Here is a 21,125-nt window from a genome sequence, read left to right as displayed (position 1 = left end):
AGCTTCTTGCTCCATCCGATGCTCCTCCGATTGAGTCTCATCACGGTGTGTGCGTTTCCCTGTTTGTCTTGCAGGGCCTCTTGCAGGGCCTCGTGGAAGCGCGCTTGCATCAATCGTTTCATGCTCGAATTGAATGTCTTCGACCTCGTTATCTTTGTCACGCACATCCATCGAACCACAAATACTGGCCACTGTCACATCTTGGTCAGCCTCATCGTTTTCATTACCTTCTTCGGAGTCATCGCCTGCTTCAGCAACTAGTGACTCAGTAACTGACCCACTCACACTAATAATGGACTCTCGATCATCATCGTGTATACTTTCGCCAAGTTGAGACGCCTTTGACGAAGTGTCAACTCCATTTTGTCGCTCGTTAACCTCCTTTTGACTCTCAACTGTAGCGTAAGACTTTGTCCCAATCTCTTCTGATTCCAGGTTTTGGGATCTGTTTGCCTCCAAGATCGGTACAGTAACTCCATCCACTTTTGTCAGGTCACCGACACTTGCCCCACTCATCATGGTCATGTCTACAGCACTTGTCATCGGACGGACGCCAACACCAGACTCACATGTACCAACGGCATTAATCTTCTCGCCTCCCTCGAGACAACGGGATTATAAATCCACTGTCTCGACTTCACCATTTGATAACTGCTCGGTGTCTGCGATAGTCGTCGATCCACTGCTGCTTTGCTTTTTTCCGGTCTCAGAGACTTCCTCATCTCGCTCAAAATGCAATGACTCCGGATCTGCGTCTGTCAATTTAACACCGTGACGGTCTCGGTACATTACATCTTCAGCTACGCGTAGGTCGGGAACAAACTTGGCAGTGTGCTCTTGGGGAAAATACACTTTGTATCCGATAACATCTTCAGCATATCCGAGAACGAACCCAATTTTGGTATTGTCGTGGTGTTTGCGACGACCAGCAGTAATCGGTATATGGACGTAAGCCAAAGCACCAAACTTGCGGATGTGGTGGACGTCAGGTTTAACCCCGAACATCATCTTAAAAGGAATTCCTTGAGCTCCCTTATTATACACCCGATTCTTGATGTACACAGCGTTCTTCAAAGCTTCCGGCCACAGCGACTTCGGATACCCCGCTTCGTGCATAGTCGCCTTGGTCATTTCCACTAGCGACTGATGAGTCCTCTCACATAAGTTTAGTTGAGAGCTCTTGGGACCGATTAGAACATGCTCAATGCCTTGAGCCCGATACCATTCATCCATGGCATCATTCACAACCTCTCCACCCTTGTCCGTCAATACTTGCTGAACTTTGTGGATTCGAGTAATTACCTTTCGAACCTTGGCCTTGGTTCCAGAAACCGAGTTTCTGCCAGCTTGCCCCTCAGCCCACAAGATGTACTCCTTCATGCGCTTGTTGACGACTTTGCTGTCTTTGCCAGTCAACATGTGCACCGTAACGAATCTAGAATACCCATCCATTATCACAAGAACTGCCTCAAACCGAGTTTCGTTCCCTTTACTGGGTATCAGCAAGTCTGCATACACGACTTGGTTCGGAGTCTTCAATCCTCTGTCCAGTTTCTTACGAAGTCGCTTCTTCTTATGTTTACCAATGTGGCAGGCATCACTGATTTCTTCTTTCTGAAGCTGCGTCAACATCACGCCCTTTACCATGTCCTTGTCAGCCATAGTCTTCAAGTACTGCGGGCAAATATGTCCTAGACGCTCATGCCACAATTTCAGCGAAGCAACTCCTTCAACTGCAGTTACATTTTCCATCGGCTGATCTTGAGTACTCACTGTGACATACCCTTCAGTTGGATCCGTCACATGAAATTCCCATGTAGCTTCGTTACGTGTAGCCACAATCACGGTCTTGCCTTCCTTTTTCACCAAGAAGGTCCTTGTTTGACGATCATATTCGAAGTCAAATCCTTGTTCTGCAGCTAGACCGGGCAACAGTAGACCGTACTCAGCGCCAGGAACGTAAAACACATCTTGCAGATGTACTACTAGCCGTTCTCCGTTGACTTCAGTTGCTAAAGCCACCGCTCCAACACCAGCAATACGTGAAGCCAGTGCTGGAGTAACCCCGTGTACATTCTGTGTCAGACTGCTATCCTCAGTGAACTCCACGTAGTACGCCCGATTTCCAATTACATGAGCATTTGCAGCAGTATCAAAATACCACCAGTCGCTACCTGTATTCCCCTGGTCTACAAACGGGATTATGTGCAGGCCTCTTGACTCTAGATTTGCGTCACCGTAATGCGACTGTTCATCATCACTCATGATCTGTGCCTCAACACCAGCGTCTATCAAGATTCTATCCATCTCACCAGCTACGACTCCGTGAGTTTCAGCATCTGTGTCGATAGGCAAAGGTGGTTGATGAATTGTCAAATTAATTTCCACGTGGTTCCGCTTTTGCTCAATGGCATTAGCTCCAGCAGCACTTACAGGTTTTGGCTTGTCCGGACAATCATTCCTTAGGTGATCCTTGCTCCCACAGATGTAGCACTTCTTTTGCTTCTTCTTGAGATCAGTGGCCTTCCCTTGCTGTTGAATGGTTTCTTTGTCCTTAGCACCACCACCGTTTCCTCCGTTCTTTGATCCTCCGCGATGACCTACTCCGCCCTTGGGTTTGTATGCTTTTTGGCGAGAATCGGCAATGCGATTCAATTCGCGGGCCCCGTTTCGGTGGGATATGTTTCCCCCCCCCCCCGTTGAAAACGAATAGCCCTTTCCTTAACTTCTTCAAACTCCATATTGACTTGGAGACTATCTAGCATAATCTCAACCATGTCAATATCTTCCACAGTATACTGCAAGGAAGTTAGTTCAGTTCGTAAGTTGAACATCTTGCTCAAGTGTCCGTTAACATCTCCACCTGGTGACAGCTTCATGTTCTCCAACTCAGTGCGTAGACATCTTGTCCTCTGATCCATGGTCGTCTTGTTCTCCGTGCAATCATAGATTTCGCACAACGCTTTCCACATTGCTGCTCCAGTGGTGTTGTCCCTCACTTAGTGTAACTTGTCCGCGGGCAGCAACATCTCTATCAACTGCATGATAGTCACTTGGCTGTCGTCGAACTCTATCTCTTTCTCCGCATTTGTTAGGCTCGACCTGGCGATCGTTCCTTCTACAATTTCGGTGAGTTTCTTCTTCTTGAAGACGAGTCCCATTGCCCACTTGTACTGTTGCCAGTCTTTCCCGTTCCAATTCTTTGGAACGCCTTCGTTTGTATACTTTAATGGCTCCGCCATCTTGAATCACTACCCGTGCAGCAAGAAGTCCGTACTTTGGGCTCAGAACCCTCTTGTTGTTTGCACTGGATCCGTAGGCAGCCTTTGCACACCAGAGAGGAAAATGGAAAGTAAATAGATTAGATCGTTAAGCACTCGAGGACTCTGCAAACTCCCTCGTGCTCCTACAACCAATAAACGGGTTCAAGCCCGCTTCCCATACAGAGGCCCGTGTCTCTCAGTTTATCGAAGCTTCATTCTTAGTTAGTCTTACGTTGTGCACGGGTCTCGGACCTGGTCTTCAACTGCATTGTCGTCAGGTCTCCAATATGCATTCCAACAGATATCGACGTGAAGTATTGGCCGTGCTTAAGCAGCGCCTTTTCATCCACACGCCTCCAGGTCGCCCTTTGTTTCTTCGTCTGCTGCTCCATCCGTTGGTCTTAGAACTACTGTCACTGTTTTAAGGGGCAAAGGAGGACGAATCAAAATTTAACCCAGAGCTGAATTTTGAAACCAGTCGTTTGGAGCTATCCTGCTGGATGTCATTTTCTTAGCGGAATAAAGCTGGTTGAGACATTCCAGCTCTTTAATAACAATTACGGCTGGTTTTAGCTTAGATCGAAACACGGCCTTAGTTTTTTTGTCAAATCCCTTCAGTTTTTTTTTATTATCTACAATTTTCATTTTCCGAAATTCATCATTGTCGTTGCGCCCCAAATTCCAATTCCGCACTGGCGAAGCTAGGATCGGCGGACATGGCGAACGCGCGACTCAAGCAGGCGCGGCGCCGCGCGTCCTCTCGCACCCCTAACGCCGCGCAACCTGTAGTCCATCCTCCTGCACAGACGCCGGCAGCTTCCTCCCTCGCTCAGGGCGCTTCAACGCGGCAAGATGAGCAAATTGCCGACGCCCAGAGCGAGCAGGTGGCACTTCAATCCGCTCTCTTGGAGCGAAAATCCGTTCTCGAGGGTGAAATACAGGATCTTACGCTAGGCAAGACCATGCACAAGGAGCCTGAACCGGGCTGTGATCCGTCGGGCCGACATGTAGCTCGGTATCATCGAGATTATCTCCTCCAAGAGATGGAGTGGATGGCTGCGGACTTCTCCCAGGAGCGAAAATGGCGGCTACGGAACGCCAAGATGCTCAGTCAGGCGCTAGTGTCTCATCTAGACAGACAGGAGCAGCGACTCGCGCGACAGAAGAAAAGCGAGGAGATCGCGAGACGGAGAACTGCCGCCAGAGTGGGCAGAGACGTCAAGAAGTTCTGGACCAAGATCGACAAGATCATCGCCTTCAAGGTGAAGCTCCAGGCCGACGAACTGAGACAGAAACACATGCAGAAACATCTGGTGCAGCTTGTCGAGCAGACGGAGAAGTACGCGACGGCGTTGGCTGCGAGTTTCCAGGAGGCTGAGGAGGCAGATGACGAGGAGAAAGCGATGGAGAGTGAGGACAGTGACGCAGATTTTGAGATGGTGGACGAGGAAGAAGACGACGAGATGACGATCGAAGCTGAGGAGAGCAGAAGTGGACCCCTTTCGAAACGACAATCAGCGGTAGAAGTGGCGACGTTGCAGGAGGAAGCAGAGATGTCGATTGAGGAGCTTAGAGCGCGGTATGCTGCTGTGGAGGAGATGGACGAGGCTGGAGACAGTAGCGAAGATGGAGAGTTTGAGCTGACGGAAGAGGAGGACGACGACGAGACGACGATTGCTGCTGAAGAACAAAGGAATGGGCCGGTGTCGAGGAGACAGGCAGCGGCGGAGATGGCTGAGCTGCAGGAGGAGAATGAATTGTCGATAGAGGAGCTGCGTGCACGATACGCTGAGGCGTTACAGGCTGATGGTGAGACAGTAGCAGAGCAAGACGAAATTATGGAGGTGGAGAATACTGACGACGTTGGAGATAGGGATTTCGTGCCTACAAGACGCGACGAAGAGGAGCAGGCTGATGACGAGACGACTATGGAAGAGGAGGAGCGATTGGAGGGCGGTGTCTCGCCGTCGCAGAAGGCAGAAGAGTTGAGGCTGCTTGAAGAGGAGGGCGAGATGTCAATTGAGCAGCTTCGAGCTCGATATGCAGCCGCGTCGGACGAAGAGGCAGGCAGCAGCCAGGATAACGAGTCAGATGACGCAGTAGATAAACAGCAGGAGCATCCTGCAACTGACGAGACGATGGCAGAGGAGGCTGAAACACAAACTTGTGATACAACCTCAACGCTAGCAAGGAAGAACGGCTACAAGCGACCTTATCTGCTGACATCACGCCTGGATCTGCGCGAGTACCAAGAAGCTGGCGTCAACTGGCTCGTCAGCATGTGCGAGCGACGCATCAATGGCATTCTGGCAGACGAAATGGGTCTCGGCAAGACCATCCAGACAATCTCTCTGCTGGCTCATCTCGCCTGTGCTCAAGGACTCTGGGGGCCTCACCTTATTGTGGTCCCGACCAGTTGTCTAGTGAACTGGGAGATGGAGTTCAAGCGATGGTGTCCGGCTTTCAAAGTTCTGACGTATTTCGGCTCTGCCAAGCGTCGGAAGGAGCTGCGACAAGGTTGGTCGAAGCAGAACGCGTTCCAAGTATGCATCACAAGCTACCAGCTGGTCGTGCAAGACGCGCATTGCTTCAAGCGCAAGAAGTGGTATTATCTGATCCTAGACGAAGCGCACAACATCAAGAACTGGAAGAGTCTGCGGTGGCAAACGCTGCTGACGTTTAGCTCGCAACGTCGTCTCTTGCTCACTGGAACACCGCTGCAGAACAACTTGTTGGAGCTCTGGGCGCTCATGCATTTCCTCATGCCGCACGTGTTCGCGTCTCGGAAGGAGTTCAGCTACTGGTTCCAGAATCCACTGGCGCTTATGGTGGAGAACGGGAGTGATCCGACTCAGTCTGGGGACAATGGCGTCGAAGGTGGCAAGGACTTGGTCACGCAGTTACACGGCATCATTCGTCCATTTGTGCTACGAAGACTGAAGAAGGATGTGGCGAAGCAGTTACCAGGCAAGTTTGAGCACGTGATCAATTGTCAGCTGTCCAAGCGACAGCGATTCCTGTACGAGGATTTCATCTCGCGTAGCAGCACCCGACGCGCCATGTTTGGTCGTGGCAAAGGACGTGGCGCGAATTTTATGAGCATGATGAACGTCCTGATGCAGCTGCGGAAGGTGTGCAACCATCCGGATTTGTTCGAGCCACGGCCGATCGCGTCTCCGTTGGATATGGCCAGTCTCCTCGTGCATGCGCCTTCACGTTGCGGGTTTTTGGTGGACGAGATCGTTAACGAACGTCCACGTGTAGCGCTGTGGACAGAGGTGAATCTACCAGGGTTGGAGTTGCAGTGCAGGGACAAGCTGAGCTCGACACGACGGAGAGAACTTTTCTTCTATGACGTGAGTGCTCCTCTTCCTGAGGATTCTGTGGCTATAGTGCCGTCTGCGTATGGAGACAAGAGAGATGTCGTACGAAGGATCATGAAACTTGCAGCGAAGCGACGAGAGTATTGGGAGCAGAAGCGTGAAAGTGTTGCGCAGCTGCAAAAGATCCACGTGGGGCTGTATCTGGACGAGCCTGTGTTTGGAGATGCGCTGATCCGCGCTTGCACGATGCCCACCTTCATCTCAGCTGCCATGGAGGTGCACATGCATCGCGCGCGACCGTTTCTTGACGCCCGTGAGCCGACACAAGCTCTGCAAGGTATGGTGCGAGACCCCGAGGAGAGACTGGAGTCTCTGCAGTCGTTGGTCAACAAGTCTGTGTGCTACGTCCCCAAGGCCCGTGCGAGACCTGCTCGTGTGATCTATGGAGGCGGCGGCTTCGCGTATGACGACAACTTCGTGTTGTCACGCAGAGCACAGCTCGAAGAGATGGAAGAGGAGCACGCGCATCCAGTTGCCAGTCGTGTCTTGACCCCGTACTACAACTCGTTCAAGCGCACGCAATTGTTTTTCCCGGACAAGGCACTGGTGCAGTTCGACTGCGGCAAACTCCAGCAACTTGCGGTGCTTCTACGGACGCTAAAGCGCGGCGGCCATCGCTGTCTCATCTTCACGCAGATGAGCTCGATGCTGAATATTCTCGAAGCGTTTTTGAACCTGCACGGCCACACGTATTTCCGTCTGGACGGAGCGACCAAAGTGGACAAGCGACAGATGCTGATGGAGCGTTTCAATCGCGACGAGAAGATCTTCTGCTTCATTTTGAGTACGAGAAGCGGCGGCTTGGGCATCAATCTGACGGGTGCTGATGCTGTGATCTTCTACGACTCGGACTGGAACCCTGCGATGGATGCGCAGGCTCAGGACCGTGCGCATCGTATCGGACAGACGCGAGACGTTCACATCTATCGCCTGGTGAGTGAACACACAGTGGAGGAGAATATTCTCCGCAAGGCGCAACAGAAGCGTCATCTGGACTTCTTGGTGATGTCTGAGGGTCAGTTTACGACGGATTTCTTCTCGAAAGCGAGCCTTCGTGAGCTTATGATGAGCACGGGCGAGGAACCGGATGACGTGGAGTCGGAATCGGAGGATGAAGACGCTGAGGAAGATCTGGACGACGACAAGGAAGTGTCGTTTGATACGGTGGAGAGTGCCATGGCTCAGCTGGAAGACGAAGAAGACGTCGTGGCAATGAAAGGCGCACGAGCCGAGTATTTACAGGAACTGAACGAGTTCGACGACGATGCAGCGAGAGTAGCCTCTGCTGGGGATGCCATGTCTTCGAAGCCGTCGACGCCGTCGTCAGTGGTGTCAGGCAGCACTGCAGCAAGTGAGAGAGGCGACGAGGAAGACGATGAGTTTGGGAACGAAGAAGACACAGCGGACGAGACGGGGAGAAGAGCAAGTAGACGCGACTTAGCGACGCCGGATGGGTCGGAACACGAGAGTATGGATGACGACGAGGACCACAAGAAGACGCCGCAGTCGAGTCGAAAACGACCGCGTCGCAGCTCAACTGACCGAAGAAAAACGCCCAAGCGTGTTAAACTATCGGAGTCGCATGATCAGCACGGAAATAATGGCGAGAAGGCTCGCGAGAAAGCGCGAGATGCTGCGGAGGAACAAAAACTGCAAGCTTGGAAGGCGTCGGTGCAATCTCTACAAGGATTTGAGGACTCATTGAACCCAGTGGACCGCTATGCGCTTCATTTCCGTGAAGATGTGGATCCTCTGTACGCGTACTCACCCGCGCAACAAGCAGCAGCTCTAGCAGGCGTAGACGTCAACCCGACTGCGCCTACGCTGCTGGAAGACATCGAGCAGACGGAAGCGGAGAAGCGAGAGGAAGAAGTGCGACTGATTGCAGAAGGTGAGCTCGTTGTTGGGCAGATGGATGACAACGAAGAGGCGAGTGCTGAGCAGACTGCAGAGCGGTATACTGAGCTGTATCGACGCGAGCGAGCACATGTTCTCTTTGAGAGTCGAAAGCGTCTTCTTACAGGTGCAGCGTGGTCGCTCATGAAGTGCGTGATCAGTGGCCAGCCCTTCTACTTCAACGCGGATACACGTGAGGCAACGTGGGAGTGTCCTCCCGTGTGGATCCGTAACGAGCAGCTCAAGAGCGCGCACAAGAGAGGATACGAAGGCCTACCACCGCCAGCATTACATCGTGTCATGTCGATGTTGACTCCGTATCCGGAACGCTATCGTGCGCAGATGGTCTGTCGGAGCTGGCACACGGCCGCGCAGCATCAGTCGCTGTACTTCAAGGTGTCCGCAAGCGACTTCGAGTCAGGCTCACCGACGTCATTAGCCAAGGTCCTGGCGAACGTGGCCACAGGTGACACGGTTCTGTTTGGCGCAGGAGTGTATCAGCTGGACGAAACGCTGGAGATCAACAAAAGATTGAGACTACTGGCAGCTCCGGACGCGCGCGTGGAGCTGCAGATGCATTCGTGTCGTGCTCAACTGCGCTGGAGTGCTCGTGGAGGAGTTATATGTGGCTTCCACTTGACACGAACGAGTAGCATTCCTGATGCAGCTGCGCGAGAGATTAAGCCGAGTAGTGATGCGAAGGAAGGGATGTCTGCGGTCAAGGAAAGCAGACGAGTCTTGCGCAAACGGAACAAGAAGCTGGCGAACTGGCAGCATCTGCTCAGTGTGGTGGGAGACGGACAACTGCGTGTCCAGTACTGCGAGTTTGACGGTAATGGGCTGGGGAATGCGTGTGTCTGTGTCTGGGGACGTGGAGAGAAGAAGAAGAAGGGAAAGAAGAGACGTCGTGCAGGTAGCAGCGCAAGCTCGGCTCAGACATCGAAGCCTGGAACGCCAGTCGTTGGACCTTCGCCGGCGTCGACCCCCGCTGCCACACCGCGAGCTGTTACAGCAGTCACGCCAACTATACCGGTCAAGCCATCTGCCTCAGCAGCAACTCCTGTGACTACACCGTCGGTGGCTGCTGCTGTGAATACGAGCCAATGTGCTGTGCCTTCGACATCGCAATCTGTGGTTACCAGTGCGTCTACTACCTCTGCAGCACAAGTTGCCAAGCCAGTGTCTGTCCCTCCCGTGTCTACACTGGCGAGTGCTACGACGCCAGCTCCAGTGAGTACCATAACGAGGATAGTGGCACCAACAGCTCCCAGGCCTGTGAATATTGCGCCGAAGGCTATGACGCCGATGTCTACAGGAGGTACTGTGACGCCGCGTGTGACCACACCAGGAGCTACTACACCGCGGCCTGCTACGACCACTATCCCCGCAGCTGACACGTTGCTGGTGCTTCAGAATTGCCGTATTCGTGGAGCTGGTAGCTCCGGTGTGCTGCTTGTGCGTGGGTCTCTGGTTATGACGCTGACTACGGTGGAGGGCAACGCGCACTCGGGTGTGACTGTGCTGGGTGGACAGGCGCTGATACGGCGCAATAAGATCCAGCGGAATGCTCGCTTCGGCTTGCGTCTGCTCTACCACGCTGGCAATGTGATCGTAGAAGACAACGTGGTGTTTGGGAACGCGTGTGGCAACTTGGACGTGGACAATTCGGGCAGACGCTTCGTGGTGCGCCTGAACGACATGGACAAGGGGAAGAAAACGTATGACAAGCTGCCGCATTCTCACGGCAAGTTGCGACTGAAAACGTATCATGTTCTGGAGAAAGAAGTGCCGCGTCCTGTGCCTAAGCCTGCTCCTACGCTTACAAGTGCTACGAGTGAGTACTGGAAGAGGCAACTCACGGGCACTGGAGCCACGACGACGACCGCCACGCCAGTGAGACCTGTCATCTCTGCGAATAACATGATGGCAGCGAGGCTTCCGATGGGCTTTATGCGGCCCGTGATGTTCCCACAGGCGCCGAACGCGCTGCATGTTTCACATCTGCCGCTGGCGTTTGCGTCTCTGGGGGCGAAGCCTACCATCCCGTCGGTGACGTTGAACCGATCTACTACAAGTGCCCAGCTACCCACGACAGCAGCGAATCTGCAACGGACACTGAGTGCCCCTGGAGCTGCAAGTAGACCCGTCATTATCCCTGGAACTTCGAGTGTCAGTAGTACGACTGCAACGACTGTAGCTACGCCGAGTGGAATGTCTGTGCTAAAGTATCAACGCAAGCGTCGACCCAAGACGCAGCAGGTTGTTGTCGGTGGTCGGGAGATTGTGCTGCGTGACACGTGCGAGAAGCCTGTGGAGAAGATAGTGAAGCCGCGACGTCCTAAGGATCCGCAGACACCAGTGCCGACGTCTGCCACGATGCAACACATGACGTCACCGTCTGCTCTGCAGCTGAAATTTGCACCGGGCTCAACGGCAGCAGCAGTAGCGGCAGCGATGAATGCGATGATGTCGAACTCTGTAAAGCTCCAGGCTGCTGCTGCGACGTCCAAGACGCAGGTTCAGACAGTAGCTGCTACTACTCCTGCCATACCAGCAGTACCTACGACTACGATGAGTACAGTGACGCCAAGGCCTGTAGTTACTACGACGCCGTCACTGCAGACTGTAAACACTCCGTCTGCGGCCACACAGACAAAATCACCTGTAGCCCCAGCCGCTCCCACTGCTTCCACTCCGACGGCAGCGCCGATTACTTGTACGAAGACTGGTACACCCCAGTCAACTGTAGGCTCATTAATGACGGCGAAGGCTGGAAATCTTTCGACCACGGCTTCGAAGCTAGCAGTGTCTGGGCCATCGACTGATTCTGTAAATGATTCGACGAAGCCAGGAGAAAAGCGGACGTTGGAAAGTGCTGGGATAGCAACAAAGGAGGAGAGTTCTGTAGGCCTCGACGGTCAGCCAGACAAGAAGGTTAGCAAGATATAAGCGAGTGTACACGGGACGATGACGATAGAGTTGAGGATCACAATCTATTTATCAATGAAGAAAAAAGTAGATATAAAAGGTGTCGTATTGCTTGCAGCCCAGCTGTCGCTACTAAATCAAATGACAATGGCAGGAGGATCTCCAAAGATCGCAAGCATCCACGGAAAAAAGTTGCTTGGCATTAAAAATCAATCGCTTTTTTTTAGATTCGGTCTTTTGAGCTTATAAAGATGCAATTTCAAGATTCCTGTACTTTCATAAGTAATATATTGAGTTTCGCGTCAATTCGTAAGCGCTGACCACTTACCTTTTATCAAAAAGAAATATTCTTACTCGTATTTTGACAAAGGGCTCACTATACAACGCCTTGCCATCCCGAGTCTCCAACAAATCGTAAGTGGAATCGTCTTACGATTATACGCTGTTCCAATTGGCCAAAACTTGATTTAAAACTACCCAGAAGCCACTGTAAAATGAGTGAAGGAAGCGCGCAACAGACCAGCGAAAGCGCGGCCTGCGGTATGGCTGTAGCTGACGTGGAGGCAATCCGAGATGCCTGCGTTACCAAGGAAACACGAGGGAAGTACAAGAGTAGCTTGAACGGCATTGCAAAGTGGATTCGCAAGGAGCTTGCTAAAGTCGACCACAACACGGATCGATTCTTCGACAGCAATGGTGAACTTAATCTATTGGAGTTCACGCCTCCGTATTTTGAGCAGTTTCTTGTTTACAAAAGCCGTGATGTGAAAGCTGGGACACTAAGTGGTTATCGGAGTGCAATTAAGGACCTGTATAGAGTGAGGCGTCTAGCTTTGCCGCCTGAATATGGAGATGGAATGAAACAGCTTTTCTCGGGAATGAAGCGCATGGAAACTGATAGTGACCAGATTAGTAACCCGAAGACGTCCGGGAAGCAGCCATTGACCTACTCGCTTTACCAGAAGCTCTGTAAAGAAACTTTGGAACTTGGTGATGGAGGTTTTTCTCATCTCTTCCTAATATCCCAATGGAATTTAATGTGCAGATCAATATCTGTTCAAACCGTACAAACTCAGCATTTTGTGGCTAAAGACGATGGCATTGGTGTAATATTTGTCAAGACAAAAACGAATCAGGAAGGCACTGGGCCGCGTGATCCTCGTCACGTTTACGCGAATCCGCTAAGTCCTTCTACGTGCTGGGTAACAGCGCTCGCAATTTACTTGGCGTGCCACCCGAGATTGCAACAGGGGCCACTATTCCCAGGGTCCAACCAGAAGCTTCGATTTAGTAAGACTTTGGGTAGTCTTCTAAAACTCGATGGCTCCGCAAAAACCTATGGTACTCACTCGGTACGAAAAGGTGTCGCGACATTTGCGTGCGGTGGAAGTACTGGGGGTCCTTCAATTGTGAGTGTTTGTTTACGCTGTGGTTGGTCACTTGGTGGAGTTCAGGATCGCTATTTCCGCTACGAAGCAGCAGGAGACCAATTTTTAGGTCGCGTCGTTGCTGGGCTGCCTATAAACGATTCAAAATTTGCTACACTACCGCCACATTTTAACTCCACCGGTGATAGCGCAACAACATCAGTGATGAGAACGGTTTTTCCGAGTCTTGCGGATGAACCTAATTTAAACGGCATTTTACAGTTATGTCTGGCGTCGCTGGTTTTTCACAGGAAATATTTACAGCAGAGTTTACCAACAAACCACCCTCTGCTCTCGACAATAGTCTTTACGAATGTGAGCGTTTTTCACAGCCTACAAGAACAACTTCAACTTGGCGATTCGAGCTGGATGCACCCGACAGGTATTCCGCCCTACATTGAGCTCTACAAAAAACTTGATAAGCAGCAGCAGTCTATCGACTTACTTCCTGATAAACTTGAGCAAAGAATGGAAGCGATATTGGAAAAGAAAGGTGTGGCAGCGGGTAATATAACGAGGGACCTTTTGCATGAGGAATTAAGAGCGTTATTAGAAGAGGTTGGGCTTCAAAAAGAGAAATCAGCGGCCTTATCAACTTTATCGACAGCACAAACTCGCTATTATCATACATGGGGTGGGAAATTTCACGTGCTTCCAAAAGACTTCGCCTTTCCAAGTATCGATCCGCTGGGGGCGTGGATACTGTGGTGGTTCGGCAATCCGGAGCTTAACTATCCACCATACAAGGGTATACCATCGGACGATCTGGACACGCCACAAAAGAAAGCAACACTGTCAGAGTGGTCAGTTATGATGCGGCATATCATAAACGGGATTGAAAAAGACCTTGGAAAACCGATGCCGGCCATCCGTGACGAAGTTCATGCCATCGAGCTGCTTAAGATTGGGTACAACACACTGGAGTTAAGGCCAAGCAAACGAAAACGGAGAAATGCCCAAATCAAGCTCACCACAGTACTAAGACTCATCAGGGAAGCCGGCCAGGAGCAGAGAAGTCCGGATGGCATATGTGGGCGGCCACTTAGGCGCCGGAAGCGGCGCACGCGCCACAGCAATAGTACCTGTGCTACAGGGAACTCGTCAGTGCGTGATGAAGAGTAAACTTTCTAGTGCACGACTCAGCGTTAAAATAACTGTTTTCATCCAATCAAAAGTCTCCCCCATAACGTCGGCGATTGCATCTTACGTTTTCTCAACTCAATTGAACTATTGTTGGAGATTTACAACCAGAGTCAGAACTTTTGGGGATGATTTTGAGGCGATACTATTTTTACTAGGTACGCTTGAGGTCAAGCTTGATCAGCATTTCTTCAATTAAACGAAGACGAAGATAAGTGACGTAGTTAGAGCGAGAATAGAAAATGGTGCTTTTGTAGTCTTGAGCCTCGAATGACTTTCAGCCCAAAGCTTGACGTTGACTCATATGCACTTAAAGATATCTAACGGTAGTACGTAAGAATGGCGAAGATAATTGGGACTAGTGTACCGATGACTGCTAACTCAAACGTGGAGAAACTATCTTGTGTGTTGTCTGTCAGTCCATCCGCGGCTAGGGTTAATTAAAGTAACGCAAATGCGGGCGTTCTACTGGCTGCCGAGCGCAGCGAAGGCGGCGTCGATTGGCTAAAATCACATTATATGGTGTACACACTGTATGTGGTCTACACATCGTACTTAAATGCACCGCTTAAATTTCATTTTGCTCTCATTTTCAGCTGCGGTATGCAAGGCCACGCAAAGGGCGCTGCCTGTGTACGCGTTAGTTAGCATAATTAAAAGGCGCCGATAAGCACACACGTACTATATCATGGTAGGAGCTGCTGAAAAAAAGTGTAGGCTTTGTCGAATTATATTTCGGCCTCAATCGAAACTTTAGTACTTAATGGATATAGAATAATGTTTTAGGCTTCGTAGTACTGCTGTACTAATTTAACTTGCAACATTTTTTTGCATAGTACTATAATCAAGGCAACTCATATTTTTGCTCGCAGTCGTTTGTATTAGTAGTACACATAATAATTATATCAGCGTTTAATAATAAATATCAATTGTTTTACTATTAATAATAACGTGGAAACTTTAAAATATGACTATTGTGGCTTACACCCCTGCACCCCACACTGCTTCCGGGAGAAATATCACCTTCCTTTGTATTTGCGCGCGTAGTGTGTGACCTTAAGATATTATGTCAGCTTTCTAACAACATATGTTGCGTACATTAAACAAAATGGGAACAGCGTTTGTGATTCGGAGGCACGTGACTCAGCAAGAACACGAAACACGACGGGATAAAAGAGCAACACGAAGCACGGAAGGTCATGGACGATGATAGAAGATTTAGCCGATGCAAACCACGAAGTGTTTTACGTAGCGTGAAAGATGGAAGTGCACGCAGCCATGAAAAGGACAGATGGACAAGAATATGACGGGAGCGGACGGGCCACAGAAGGGAACTTAATACGTAGACACCCCAGCATGCCGGAATGCACGGGCTACGAAAGAGCACGCACGCTCGAAGCCACGGTAGAACACGTAACGGTAAGAGTGAACAGAAACACTTCATCAGCAACACCACGGATAAACACGGAGCACAGTCAACAGACCAAACATGAACCCGCGGGAGACCATAAGCGGGATATCACCGAGTATTGGGACGCGATAGTAGGGAAGAATCGGAGCTCATCGAGTCTCACAGCACGATACTACGGTAGCTAACGTTCGCTTTGACGAAAGACCAACCGCGACACTACAAGCTAGCACGATAACATGGACTGTGTCACTAAGCCATGGGAGAACGCAGTCGCGGAGCTATACACGGAAAACCACAGCGCCGCGGAGAGCGATACCAGTGTTGAACCTGAGCTTACCGGGCTACGAAGGAGAGTACTACATTAGAACTAGATTGCACAGACGGCGGACCAGCCACGAAATAAACGGGGAGGTGGGCGCTTGGGGTGACCACGACTGCACACTGTGGAGCACGATGCCATTTTAGAACACGATAGCACGGACAGCGCAGATACACTACGTAGCACAATACCATAGACAGCATTACCACACCGTGATTGCACGATAGTGTGATACCGCGGCCGATGGAACCTCACCAGGAGAGCACGATACACGGGCGACTGAACAACGCGACTACGTGGAGGCACCAAACCACGGAATATCACCCTTCTGTTAGCTTACCGGCGATGGGAGGCTAACAACAAAAAAATACGATGTTTCACGAAGCCGGTGCAACCCACGAAAACGTTTGAGAACAGGGAATAGTTAGCAGCCACAAATGAGGCCGTACTAAAGAGCATGGGTCCAAAAGAGAGAGAAAGTACCCACTAAGCAGCGTGTGCCACGGGTGAGCAGGGAACCACGAAGCCAGAAAGAGCACGGAAGAGCATGGGTCATTAAAGGACACAACATCCAACCTGTAGTACGGGGCAACGGAAACGTACCAAAGCACGATATTATACGGGGCCGGATGAGACTACGGAAAGGTAAGTGGTTAAGTACACGAAGTCAAGATCTACTGGGTGAACGACGCTCACAAAGCACGCGAAACCAAGAGCACTAAATTTGCGGCCACCTCATCTCCAACAAACCAAGCCACTCCGCCGCGTAGCGGCGGCGAACGGCTAGTCCTAAAGTATCAAGGCTAGCACGGTGTCTGTCCGTCCGTCACACGAAACGCTCAGGTTTTTGAGCTTTATCATTGGCTGCCTAGCGGAGTGAAGGCGGCTTCGATTGGTTAAAACCGAATTATGTAGCTTACATCAGTAACGTGATGTGGTTCACAGAGCACAAATGGAGACAAGGCGGCATCGTTTTAATACAAAGAAGTATTATATTTTCTATTTTAATATTGCATGTGCTTTTAATATTTGAGTGCTATTTATTCTCTAGTGAAAAAGCTCCTAAAGAAGTTAGCGTACACGTAGGAATGCTGTCTAGGCCATACTATTAATATACGTAGTACTATGTACATGATAGTTTCTGCAAGTTACAATGACTTTAATAACTACAAGTAGAAATACTAATAAGCTGTCTGAGAGTGAGGTAACTCACTGAGCTACCAAATAGTAGTACATGTACAACAGAAACTGGCCGTAAGAGCAACGCTGTGCTAATAAACGCTGTCACTTGATTCATAAAGATAGATAGTTTTAGATGAACCCATATGTGTTACTGCTGTAAGCCATTGTTTTCTAAGAGTTGTTTAGACAGCAAAATCCGATACAATTTAACTGGCGGACGTGTCACCGACAAGGGCGAAGGATACTGTTTTAAATGGAGTGGATAGACAACAGCACAACATGAGAGTTAATTAATTAGACACCATAACAAAACGTTAAACTTAGGATATAGCTGATCGTTAAACCATTTTGGCATCTTAATTAGCCTATCAAATAAAAAAACGCTACCGCCAAGCGTCTTGCGACGCATTATCCTAATGTTTTAATCATAACTGACAGGCTCGACTGTCCAATGACTTTTGAATCAGCACAGAATGAACGCTGCATGCATAAAAATATTATAATTCGAATATTTTCTAGCTCTCAGTGAGTTTTGTGTGAGAAGTTAGCAGGTTTTTAGTTACTTACAGGCTCAAATAGGCAGTACAAGCGGGTAAGAAGTGCAGCCTGGATTGACCATTACTATCCTTTGCATTGATGCGGGCTAAATTTCACAGCGCCTTAGAACGGCCCATGATATCGAGCACGACGCCAAGCTAAATATATTCAATATCGGCTAAAGACATGCTATTTGAAGTGCTGGTGATTCTTAAGTTGGGCACATACTCGCCATTAATGCCAGCACGACACGGCAAGTATGTGCCCGAGTCAACACGGACTGTATGATGCTCTCTAGATAAACCTATCAGACTTCATGAAAATAGCGATGACTGACGAATGTCCGACAGTACTTATGTAGTAGCCAACAATAATAAAGAAACTGTGTCAAGATCACCAGAATAATCTTTTTTTTAGCATGGTAAGTGTGATGCTAGGGGCTCAGCTTTTTGTAGAAATAATTGCACGGCTTACTGGGAGCTCAGCGTTTTGTAGCGACTGGTCTAAATTAAACCCAGAATTATGAAATTAATGAAGTCGATTTAGGCACATATGGGTTCATAGTTTTTGAAATAATTATCCCGCCGAAGCGAAGCGGAGGCGGGAAGGCCAAAGCAAGTAGAGCTAAGCCTAAACTACCGCCGCATAGCGGCGGCGCTCGGCTAGTAGATATCAATATGACTGCAGAAAACCAAAGCGTGCTAAAGAATTGGTCTGGTAGCCTAACACCGCAGAGATTGAATTACCTCAATCTTAGCTAGGGGGGGGGCACTGTAATCCGAGAGTGCTAAAGTGATAGCCACAGCGTCACGTTTCCTTTCCCCGCCCGCCCATATCACACGTAAGTGGGTACCTTCGGGGGCTATATTATCTGCCATTCTGCGCCACTAACGACACTTAAATCGCGAAGAAACGGGGCATCCGGAATAAACTCTTGGAGCTCGCCAATAGCCAAAAAAACAGACACCAAATCACAACGTCGGTTTGATCCAAACAAGTCTCCTGGATTTACAAATAATAAAATGTTATTAAATATTGTGCGAGAGCAGCTAGAAGAGCTGTATGGACAGTCTCGCTCCAAAATGTTGCCTAGCAAATGTCCGATGACATCACGCAACATCACGCAACACAGCTTCTACACAACTATGTGGCATGCTACATTTTTACGGGCTTTCGATAAGGGGCTACGCGAACACGTAATACCTTACCTTACCTAGGGCCCTGTCACCGCTTGTTAGATGTCCTAAGATATGAAAAGGCCCCGGGCTTGGTTTTAGGGCTTATGTTTTGCTACTTCGAGGTACATGTATATGTATTGCTTTTGATGTCGCTTTGTTGTTGTTGTAGTGACGTAATTGACATTGCAGTAACGCCATTCAAACTTTTCTATAGAACTTACAAAATCCCGACCGGCAGCCATCATCAAATGTTTCCGTCTTCATGGCCTAATTTAAGGCTTAATCGTCAGCAAAACCAGTCAAATTGTTCATTCGAAGCACACCAATGCCATAATCGACCAGATTCAACACTTGCTTCAATGACATGTTATTTCTTGCCAAATGTTGCTTCGATGACATGTTATTTCTTGTCAAATGTTCTCCCTCATACACTACGGTGCTTCGCGTTAGACTAGGGGTCTGGAAACGGTGTAGAAGTCTTAAGCTTTTCTTGCCTTATATGGTGCCTAGCTAGTTTTACTTAAATTCTAGTTGCGAGTCATTTTGAACCAAAACCATGTTTTCTTCTTACAGTGACGCAATTGTTTTTAAATAAGTAGACAGGTCCACCTTAACAAAAATCCATTATGCTGGATAACTCAACGTCTTTTTATCTAGTCGCAATTGTACCAGCACAATAGGCAAGATGCAATTACACCTGCGCTAGGCTCACCTTTGCTAGTCGGCGGCATGGAGTGGTGTCCGCATACGTCGAGTCTCCAGTCATAGGTTGAGAGTAACGTATTTTAGTCGAGCGTTCCTTCCAATTGCCACGGTGGTCAGCGAGCCGTTGAAGTTCGTAGAGGCCTTGTTCAGTCCTTAGGCGGAATCCGGAGCCACTGGAAGCGAGGTCTGCATCAAGAATAACGGGAAGCGTGGTGCGGGGTTTGCCACGCCACTTACCTGCTTCGATAGGTGCGAAGTACGCCTTCATCTGGAGATATGCCGGGATGTCTTGTCGCCGAAGAATGTGGCCGAGCATCCCCCATCGGGCTGCTGTGATCCGTTGCCGTAGTGAGCGCTCCTCGCAGATTTCGTAGAGAGCCGCATTAGAAATGCGGCGCGGGTAACGAATATTGAGAACACTTCGGACCCTAAGCCGAGCTTTATGAGGCCACGCTTGGTCCCTGATTAAAGCCCGAAATCAATGCGCACGCATCGTAAACTGCATTTGGCTTTGCCTAGATTTTGGCTCTCAGAGGTTTTGAACCTGATAGCATGGTTTGATTAGCATCACGTTATTCAAAAATGTTATCGTGTCAGCTGGAAAGTTGGAATTGACCTTCGCATACGACAGATCGTATTCGTTAATTGACATTACTTTTTGAGGCACATGAGCAGTACTACCAGTACTTCTGGATTGTTAATTTTTCAACGACGCACCAGTGCATGCAAATGGTATATTGAATAGTGATAGTATTCGAGACGAAGTGTCGACTGCAGGCTGCAAATCTCTGGTAATACTTGTATGTATACGGGAATCACCAAAACAGATTCGTACTGACCCCACGACTGGCTAACATGCTTTTTCATAGAATGACTGTCGATCGGATGGAACTGCTGACTCTGCTCCTGGCTAAAAAACATCTTACCCCGCACGTGGCATTCTCGATTTCTTCACTATGACTCCAAGCTCCCAATCTTCTCGCCCCTCGACCAAGCACCTTTTGACCTCTACGCTGATGGCCTTAGCCGCCTGCAGCACTACCCATGCGGCTGTAGCAAACACAACGTCTTCTGTTGATCACGCTACGTTCGGTGACATCACATCGGGCAGCAGCAAGTGCGTTATCGGTAGTCCGAACACGGGTGGGGTCACCCGTGAGCAGATCGACTGGGTATGGGAAAACACGATGAAGGAGTACGTTACCACTCCTGCGTTCCAGAACCTCATCTTCGACCAGCTAGTGAACAACAAGGGCAAGCTCAGCTACTGCGTGCGCTGGGAGAACGATAAGAAGTTGACCAAGGCCGTGGCATCCAAGTTCCAGGCCATGATCGAGCAGCAGATCAACCTCTGGAACCGCTGGCTAGTGGGTTACAATTGCTGTCCAATCGACAAGATTGACATCACTGTGGTGGGTTTTGCCGTGCGCGACAAGTCGATCATGGACTGGGACGATGACTCACTGGGTACTATCTATGAGGGTGTTTTGGATCAGGAAGGCAACCCCCAATGCCCAGATGATTGCTACAAGCACCGAGGCCAATCTGCTAATGCCGACACGAGTGGGTGCAAGGGTGAGCCGTTTGATATGTCGCTGTGGCCATCGACATCGCCGGGAGAAAAATGCTGTGGGCACGGGAGGCGACTGGGGGCAGCGAATCGAAGGTAAAACAATTTTTTTGGAATAATTTGGACCAGGAACAGCAGATGAACCCATGCTGCATGGAGATTTGGACACGGTTTTCGGTCTGCCCG

General features: G+C 49.7%; 2 protein-coding genes across 2 annotated transcripts; both read left to right on the top strand.

Moving 5' to 3' along the window:
• Positions 1-3,979: 3,979 nt before the first annotated feature.
• PITG_15509 (SNF2 family helicase/ATPase and F-box protein, putative) lies at positions 3,980-11,491 on the top strand (the record flags this gene model as incomplete). The annotated part of the gene is made up of 1 exon (XM_002898402.1): positions 3,980-11,491. The coding sequence occupies one exon, from the start codon at positions 3,980-3,982 to the stop codon at positions 11,489-11,491; it is 7,512 nt and encodes a 2,503-aa protein (XP_002898448.1).
• Positions 11,492-20,556: 9,065 nt separating this feature from the next.
• PITG_15507 (uncharacterized protein) lies at positions 20,557-21,039 on the top strand (the record flags this gene model as incomplete). Its single annotated transcript, XM_002898401.1, has 2 exons — positions 20,557-20,932; positions 20,990-21,039. 2 exons carry the CDS (start codon positions 20,557-20,559, stop codon positions 21,037-21,039), a joined length of 426 nt encoding a protein of 141 aa, XP_002898447.1.
• Positions 21,040-21,125: the final 86 nt, after the last annotated feature.

Source organism: Phytophthora infestans, genomic scaffold, assembly GCF_000142945.1.
Source record: "Phytophthora infestans T30-4 supercont1.37 genomic scaffold, whole genome shotgun sequence".
In the NCBI taxonomy this organism is placed as follows: Eukaryota; Oomycota; class Peronosporomycetes; order Peronosporales; family Peronosporaceae; genus Phytophthora; species Phytophthora infestans.
Note: the sequence above shows the minus strand (reverse complement) of the source record. Positions and strands in the feature narration are given on the sequence as shown.